The sequence below is a fragment of the Abramis brama genome (genome assembly GCF_963993115.1).
Source record: "Abramis brama genome assembly, chromosome: 13".
Classification (NCBI taxonomy): domain Eukaryota; kingdom Metazoa; phylum Chordata; class Actinopteri; order Cypriniformes; family Leuciscidae; genus Abramis; species Abramis brama.
Window position 1 is genome coordinate 3,237,761 of NC_139975.1, and position 9,562 is coordinate 3,247,322.

The 9,562-nt window shown below is 36.7% G+C and overlaps 1 protein-coding gene across 1 annotated transcript in view; it reads left to right on the forward strand.

Annotated features, from left to right (window-relative positions):
* pigg (phosphatidylinositol glycan anchor biosynthesis class G (EMM blood group)) overlaps positions 1–4,991 on the forward strand; it is a 144,511-nt gene extending 139,520 nt beyond the window's left edge. The window contains exon 13 of the mRNA XM_084133084.1: positions 3,589–4,991. Within this exon, the coding sequence (XP_083989210.1) occupies positions 3,589–3,808 (220 nt within the window). The 3' untranslated portion in view covers positions 3,809–4,991. The remainder of the gene's footprint in view (positions 1–3,588) is intronic.
* Positions 4,992–9,562: the final 4,571 nt, after the last annotated feature.

Genomic DNA, 9,562 nt, shown 5'->3' on the forward strand with positions numbered 1-9,562 from the left:
ATGTTAGCTAAGGCTAATTTTCCCCAAATAATATAACTAATTTGCACCAGGACATATTCCAAAGCCATGGGTTAGGGTTCCTACATCATTTCCATCATCTATCTAAAATAGAGTGAAACATTCAGAATTTAAAGGGATAGTTCACCCAGATATTAAAGGTATGTTATTTGCTTACTCTCATGTCGTTCCAAACCTGTATGATTTTCTTTCTTATGCAGAACACAATAGAATATAAAAATGAAGGAAAAAGCACTATTGACTAGTCAATTTAATACACGTTTTAAACCACATCATTTTTGGGTGAACTGTCCCTTTAAATGTGTTGTGTTGTCTTGATTGTAATGATATCTCCTATCAGTCTTCAACTTTTGCTTGTGTATCTCATAACACTCTCATAATGTAAGTCACATTCACTAATTAGTTTCCAGGTTGAACCCCGCGTTGCTATCTCGCTTATCCTTTTCCTCTTTCGCTGTCACACAAAATCACTGAGCGTAATTACGCCGGAGAGGAAATCTCCCAGAAAGTGTGTCTCTGTCCCTGTGAGAGGGTTTTTTTCAGGCCAGACTCGACAATCCGTTAATGGAAGAATTAAGGAGTTCAAACTCTCGACAAAACATGCTCATCCGGAGAGCATCTTCAGCTGGCTCCAACTAGCTCACGCAGTCACGCTGTTTGTGAAAGATGGGCGCTGCATGCGTGATTATTTTCTCCTGATATTTTGCTTGTCATATCAGTATTGACAAAGCACTGTGTTTACCACTTTGGGGGATTGGGCTATCAATATTTGTGTCTCCACAACAATAAACTTACATTTTTAATGCAAGGCTGATGCCAGAATGCCTTTGACTCATATCCACAGACAGTGGAGCTTTTTGCTGGTTGCCGCTGTAGAAACTGCCCTACATCCAAATGCATGTGAAGAAGGAATGAGGGCATTTGTTCCTTGGAGAAGATGAACTCTCATGGTGGGAGTCATACAGGCTGCTCACACATTGATTTGCCCAGGGCTGGAGAGAAGATGTCTGATACAACAGCCTGAAATCCAGGAGTCTGGGTTCTATCGTATGAATAATACTTGTTCTTCAGGCTGAGACACTAAGCATTTGTTCAAATTGTAATGACAGAGAACAGTTATTTATAGGTTGGGCCAGCCTAGCTCACTTCAGTCCATTCTGGACCAGTCCTGCCAATTCTGAAACAGTCCAATCAGATTCACTAAATTATTCTTGTCTAGTCCAGTGCAATTTAGCCTAACCTACCTTTAGTCCATTCTAGTCCAGTCCTGCCAATTCTAGTCCATTTCAGTCCAGTCTAGCTCACTCCATTCTGTCATCAACTCCAGTCCAGTTCAGTTCATTATAGTCCAGTCCAATTCCATTCAGTCTATAATCAACTCCAATCCAGTTCAGTTCATTATAGTCCAGTCCAATTTAGTTCAGTCTATAATCAACTCCAATCCAGTTCAGTTCATTATAGTCCAGTCCAATTCAATTCAGTCTATAATCAACTCCAATCCAGTTCAGTTCATTATAGTCCAGTCCAATTCCATTCAGTCTATAATCAACTCCAATCCAGTTCAGTTCATTATAGTCCAGTCCAATTCCATTCAGTCTATAATCAACTCCAATCCAGTTCAGTTCATTATAGTCCAGTCCAATTCAGTTCAGTCTATAATCAACTCCAATCCAGTTCAGTTCATTATAGTCCAGTCCTGCCCATTCTAGACCAGTTCAGTCAATTATTGAACAGTCCAATCAAATTTATTCCAAAGTAGTCTAGTCTAGTCCAATGCAGTTTAGCCTAACCTACTTCAGTCCATACTAGCCCAGTTAATTCAAATTCAGTCCAAAGTAGTCTAGTCCAGTCCAGTTTTTAGGTTGAGGTCATCTAATCTAGCCTTGCCACTTCAGCCCATACTAGCCCAGTTCTGCCCGTTCTAGTCCATTGCAGTCCAGTCTAGCCCACTCCAATCTGTCATGTTGACAGAATTCTGTATGTTGAGGTCATCTATTCTAGCCTAGCCCATTTAAGCTCTTTCTAGTCCAGTCCAATTCAGTCTATAATCAACTCCAATCCAGTTCAGTTCATTTAAGTCCAGTCCAATCCAATTCAGTCCAAAATAGTCTAGTCCAGGCCAGTTTATAGGTTGAGGTCATCTTATGTAGCCTATTCCTGTTCAGTCCATACTAGCCCAGTCTTGCCCATTTTAGTCCAGTTCAGTCCATTCTTGTCCAGTCCATTCAAATTAAGTCCAAAGTAGTCTAGCCCATTCCAGTCTATCATCAACTCCAGTCCAGTTCAGTTTATAGTTTGAGGCGATCTAATCTAGCCTAGCCCACTTCAGTCCATACTAGCCCAGTCCTGTTCATTCAAATTCAGGCCAAAGTAGTCTAGTCCAGTCGAGTTTATAGGATGAGGTCATCTAATCTATCCTAGGCCACTTCAGTTCATACTAGTCCAGTCCTGCCCATTCTAGCCCATTTCAGTCCATACTAGTCCAGTCCTGTCCATTCTAGCCCAGTTCAGTCCATACTAGTCCAGTTTAGTCCGTTCAAATTCATTCCAAAATAGTCTAGTCCAATCCAGTTTATAGGATGAGGTCATCTAATCTATCCTAGCCCACTTCAGTCCATACTAGTCCAGTCCTGACCATTCTAGTCCAGTTCAGTTCATTTTAGCCCAGTCCAATCCAATTCAGCCCAAAATAGTCTAGCCTAGTCCAGTCTATCATCAACTTCGGTCCAGTTCAGTTATAGCTTGAGGTCATCTAATTTAGCCTAGCCCACTTGAGTCCATACTAGTCCAGTCCTGCCCATTCTAGCCCAGTTCAGTCCATACTAGTCCAGTTTAGTCCGTTCAAATTCATTCCAAAATAGTCTAGTCCAATCCAGTTTATAGGATGAGGTCATCTAATCTATCCTAGCCCACTTCAGTCCATACTAGTCCAGTCCTGACCATTCTAGTCCAGTTCAGTTCATTTTAGCCCAGTCCAATCCAATTCAGCCCAAAATAGTCTAGCCTAGTCCAGTCTATCATCAACTTCGGTCCAGTTCAGTTATAGCTTGAGCTCATCTAATTTAGCCTAGCCCACTTGAGTCCATACTAGTCCAGTCCTGCCCATTCTAGTCCAGTCCAATCCAATTCAGTTTAAAGTAGTCTTAGTCCAGTCTAGTCTATAATCCACTCAATCAGTTCAGTCTAATTTAGTTTTGTCAAGTCCAGTGAAATCCACTCAAATCCGGTTTAGTCTAGTCCATTCCAGTCCTTATTATCTGGTCTAGTCAAGTGCGTGTCAGTCTAATGCGGTCTAGGCCAGCCTGATTCAGTCTAGGCCTCAATATCTTTGCGACTAGACTTGCTGATAGCTGTGGCATCAGACCATGACGGGTGACATTTGTCTTAATGAATGTATCATAGACGTTCGTCGTAATACATAATCAAAGCTTAATAGAGGAAGTAATAGCTTTTCCATTAGCTTTAAATGAGGAATGAACTACAGTCGATGAGACCTAACGGTTTTATGACTACAGTATTATATAATGACACACATCATAGACTGAATGTCTTTCTTCTGCTGTCTTTCAGGGCTGTAATGGGTCTCGGTCATGGCAGCTATTGCTTCGCGCTCCTGCGCTCCATCCCAGTCGTGTTCTACGTGGTTCTGGTCACCAGTCTCCGATACCACCTCTTCATCTGGAGTGTGTTTTCTCCCAAACTCTTGTACGAGGCCATGCACACCCTCATCACCACCGCCGTGTGTCTGTTCTTCACCTTTATGGATCAGGAACGCTCGGCTAGACCTTGAATACAAAGCCAGAACCAAAAGCCAGAACCAAAGCCAAACTCAGGTACAGAACAAATGGTGGAGTTGGAGTTTTACCCACCAAAAGAAGTTCGTGTGGACGGAAAAAGTGATTCAAATGTAATTCTACTGCTGTGAAATAGTTCGGAGATTACATGGAGATTTGGCTCGCTCTACTGACTTATTTCTGTGTACGTGATTAAATTATTTTGTATATTTTTTGGGGGGGAGGTCATCAGCGATAACATGAAGATGACGTACGGCGAGACTTATGGGTGTACATATGATAATCCTTCCTAAAGCTAAAGGAGAGTGTCATTCTTTTTAGTATTTTGCCGTTTCTGTCCCTGACCGCTAGTTCACCTCTGGAATAATTGAGATAAGTTACATCATTAATAACTCTCTCCTCTCCGAGATCACAGGAGATGTAAACTCCTCACGCGCTTGAAAGCTTTAAGGGATCTTAAAAGTCTGTTAAATCACATCTAAACACAGCTGCGCGTGACGTGTCAGTTTAATCCGCCTGTTGGGAATGTGAATTGTAAACTGATTTATCTTGGTAAGTGTTCTTTCTTTATCTCAGCGCTTAGATCTGGTTAATAATAAAACAAGCCCTTTTTTTTTTTGATTGCGGGTACTTCATTTCTAAGTGCTTTTTCATGAGTTTTGCCTCCCTGTTAGACTGTTGAAAAGTTTTTCTCCAATAAGAGGGTCTGATCCAGTTACTTTAATCAATTAATCAGTGACACTAACAGCGAGAGAAGATGTTTTGTCTGTCGCTTGGTTTATATCTTCATCACAATGTGCTGAGTAAATCTCATTGGTTGACAGTTTTGCTCAGCATAGCTGTATATTAAATGAATATTTTCTGATTGGCTGTGATTTTGTTGAGTTTTTGAGTTCAGAACCGGTTCCGTTTATAAAAATAAATAAATAAATAAATCTGCAACCAAATTAATTTTAACTTATTTCTGATTATTATCAATGTTTAGGGTCGTATTGTATCAATGTAATGCATTTTTGCTGAAAAAAAAAAAAGTACAAATTTTTTTTTTTTAAATCTTACTAACCCCAAACTTTTGTATGATATAGTGTACAGGCTATCAGAACATCTGTTACATCATCTTTACCTCTGTCATGACAATCAGTGCGAGTTTGTATTAAAATCAAAGAATATTTAATCAAATATTTCAAAACATCTTTTCTTTTGGATCTCTTTGAGATATTTTGGAGTGAAGATACCTTTTAGACGAAGGGGTTATAACCTTTTATTCAGAGGAGTAAAATACTTGAGTAATTTTACTTGATTACTGTAAGTATTATTTTTGGGGATTTTTACTTTACTTGAGTACAATTAAAAATCAATACTTTTACTTTTACTTAATTAAATTTTTTAAGAAACTTTTTACTCCTTACAATTTTATTTATAGTCAAAAAGTACTTCTTTTTTGGAGATCACTTCATTCTATTTTCCCTTGCTATTACCAAACCAATTGAATTGCGCTCATGCCCAGTTTAATTTACATGTAATTTATTCTGCCAATGAGATTCATTTTCACATTCCATGAAATTGGTCAGACATGTTCATTGGTCCTTTGGAAGTGACGCAGGGCTGCCAACTCTCACGCATTGAGCGTGAGACTCACACAATTGACACTTTTCACACGCTCTCACGCCACACATCCATTTTCTCACGCACAGAAAAATTGCGGAGCAAAGAGGTACTTTTAATATTAAACTAATTCTCAGCTCTTAGATTCCGTCAATTTTATTACGAAATTCAGACAAAAATACGTTTGGCGCTTGTAAATGTGACGTGACAGATCGCTGAGCGCCTCAGTTCAAGTGCACGTGAACCGATCACCTGTTACTTTTTTATTTAAAGATGCAGTACAACTTACCGAAAGTATACATAATATCGACCAATTAGTGTTTTTCAACCACGGAAAGAGGTCAATATAACAGCAGGAAAACAATTATATATCGCATAACTTTACATTTACCTCAAGAAAGCCATTTAATGACCATAGCATGTTAATTGAATAGAAAAAATAGCTAGAGAGGAGATTTTGCTGAGCACTATATTACATTTTTATTATATTTTTACTTATGTCATTAAATAATTGTTATTATAACAAAAACTGCATTATATTTAATTTAATTTGTTATTTTTAACCTTTAAAAATACCAGCAGATTGGGCCCTCTATGTTTACAGCATAAGATGAGATTATTTTTTTTAAATAAAATTTAAAATAAACATGTATCCAAATTAGTCAATATTGAATCAAAATCGGAATCAAATCACAAGAATGGAATTGAAATCTTGAAACTTTTGTCAAGCAATAATAAAAACTGTATCCTACCAGTCATAAACATTGTAACATGTTGTCACTAAACTGCATAAAATTCTATTTAGTTACCAAATGTTTTGACAATCACAATTACACTTATTGTGATGCAATATTTGTTTTTACATCTCTAGTTTTCATTCTTGCTTTTACTTTTACTTCTTTAATACTCAAGTACAATTTTAATGTGGTACTTTTTTACTTTTACTCAAGTACGATTCTGGCCAGATACTTTTACTTTTAACTGAGTGAAATCTTCCCTCAGTACTTGTACTTTCACTTGAGTAACATTTTTGAGTACTTTTTACACCTCTGCTTTTATGTATTTATTAGCATTATTTGTGTTACGTTCAGAGGTGGACAGTAACAAAGTACATTTACTTGAGTACTGTACTTAAGTACACTTTTTGAGTATCTGTACTTTACTTGAGTATTATTTTTTCTGGAAACTTTTTACTTTAACTTCACTACATTTGAAAGAAAAATATCATACTTTTTACTCCACTACAATTCTGTCAAGGTCCTTGAGTAGAAAGTAACATCAGTCAGTGGATGATTTTGGTTGCAGGGGTTGCATTTTGGTTGGAAATGAAAGTCGGATTGACATCAGAACCCGACGTCAGATTGACGTTGGATATTGATTGAAAATAAAAGTCGGGTTGATGTCAGAACCCGACTGATGTTGGTTTCTGACGTCAACCCGATTTTCATTTTCAACCACAATACAACGTCTGTCCAACGTTGGAGATCAACGTCAATCTGACATTGGATTCTGACATAAACCTGATTTTCATTTTTAACGTTGGGTTTGGTTTTCTAAATGCGAATTTTGTCACTTTTTTGGAGCACACTAGCTCATAGATAATAGTACGGCTAACATATTCATACTAAAAGCCAAAAAACTTTAAATAGGGCAATATTTGAGGGAACAGCCATTTAGGTGTCGGAAACCATTGTGGACGTTATTGAGTGACTTATTCAATCTCACATTCAATCCCACTACTGGAACTGTGTTCTAGAAATAAATTTGATATTGATATGATGGTAGGAAGGCAGGCGTAGATTCAGAGGCATACGGTAATTTAAGTATTACATACAACAATGCAACAATAATAAAACAATGCATTGACATTTACTTTTTACTTTTGATACTTAAGTTTTTTTAAAAACGAGTACTTCTGTACTTTTACTTAAGTAAAAATAGGTCTTTACAACTTTTACTTGTAACGGAGTAATATTTGACCAGTAGTATCTATACTTTTACTCAAGTAAGGAAGTTGTGTACTTCGTCCACCTCTGGTTACGTTGACATCTTAATGTTGTTAATCATCAGGATGCTGAGGAAGGATATAATTACTTTACCAGGTATTATCCATTCTTCCTCAAAATTGGTAGACTTCATTCATTAAAATTAGTAAATTCTGTGTGATTCCCATCCCTTACAGAGACTGTTACAGTGAAGGCATCTGAGATGTCTGCTTCCTCCTCTGTTCACACTCTGCTTTGACCTTTTTATTGGCTGGAGAAGTGGATTTTGTGACCTAATGCCTTTTAGATAGAGAGAGGAGAGCGTCGAGTCTCTCCCATCGGACCGAACGCAGTCTGGAGGTTCAGACAGTGTTTAACTGTGTATTTATATAACTAAAAAAAACAAAACTAAAAAACACTGTTACATAACATTTACTTTTAACATGTAATGAAAAGTAAATAAATAAACATAAAAGGTGAGGGAAAAAAAGTTAAAATACAAAAGTCTTCAGTAAATACACCACATACCAGTACATTATCTTCCTTCAAGTAAATATGTTTCAATAAGTGCCCAGTTCTGTTGAAAAAAGTCTAATAAAATAAATCTGTTTCAGTCTTTGTGTCCATTCAGACAGACCTCTGAGATTCAGTTCTCACTATATGTGACCATGGACCACAAAACATGGGTCAATGTTGTTAAAGGATTAGTTAACTTTTAAAAAAACTTTTGCTGATAATTTACTCTCCCCCATGTCATCCAAGATGTCCATGTCTTTCTTTCTTCAGTCGAAAAGAAATTAAGGTTTTTGATGAAAATATTTCTCCATATAATGGACTTCAATGGGCCCCAAACGGTTCAAGGTCCAAATGACAGTTTCAGTGCAGCTTGAAAGGGCTTTAAACGATACCTTTTCAACGTAATTGCGTATTACGTGACGTCACAAACGCGCATCACAGAACAGAGCAAGGCGAGCATTTGTGCTTATAAAACTTAAACTTTTTTATTTATTTTTTAAATGACCGATCGTTTCGCTAGATAAGACCCTTATTCATCGTCTGGTATCGTTTAAAGCCCTTTGAAGCTGCACTTAAACTGTCATTTGGACCTTGAACCATTTGGGGCCCATTGAAGTCCATTATATGGAGAAAAATCCTGGAATGTTTTCATCAAAAACCTTAATTTCTTTTCGACTTAAGAAAGAAAGACATGGACATCTTGGATGACATGGGGGTGAGTAAATTATCAGCAAAAGTTTTTTTAAAAGTGAACTAATCCTTTAAATTGAGATTTATGCATCATCTGAAAGCAGAATAAATAATCTTTCCATTGACGTGTGGTTTGTTAGGATAGGACAATATTTGGTCGAGATACGACTATTGTAAATCTGGAATCTGAGGATGCAAAAAAATCAAACATTGAGAAAATCTCCTTTAAAGTTGTTCATTTATGTTGGCGATTGTGCAGCATTCACTCACAAAAATACATGTTTTATATATTTACGGTAGGAAATTTACAAAATATCTTCATGGAACATGATCTTTACTTAATATCCTAATGATTTTTGGCATAAAAGAGAAATCAATAATTTTGACTCATACAATGTATTGTTGGCTATTGCCACAGATATACCCGTGCGACTCGAGACTGGTGACGTGATCCAGGGTCACACATATGAGGGTTCACTGGGGGTTCTATATAGAATTCTAGGGTTCCTGACTCAATTCTAAAGAACGCTTTATGTCAAAAAGGTTCTATATAAGGAGAAATGTCTTGATGATTGCACGATACTTTCATGTTTAACAGGGTATTACTTTTTTTTTTGAGTGATAAAGTATGCTTAATTCATAAATTTAATCAAAATTAATTGGTAACACCAATTAGTTAACGTATTAACTAACTTGAACTAACCATGAGCAATGCATTTGTTACTGTATTTGTTAATGTTAATTAATAAAAATCCATCTGTTCATTGTTTGTTCATGTTAGTTCACAGTGCATTAACTAATGTTAACAAGATTTTAATAAAGTATTAGTAAATGTTGAAATTAACATTAACAAAGCTTAATTAATGCTGTATACGTGCAGTTCATTATTAGTTCATGTTAACTAATGTAGTTAACTAATGTTAACTAATTAACCTCATTGTAAAGTGTTACCAA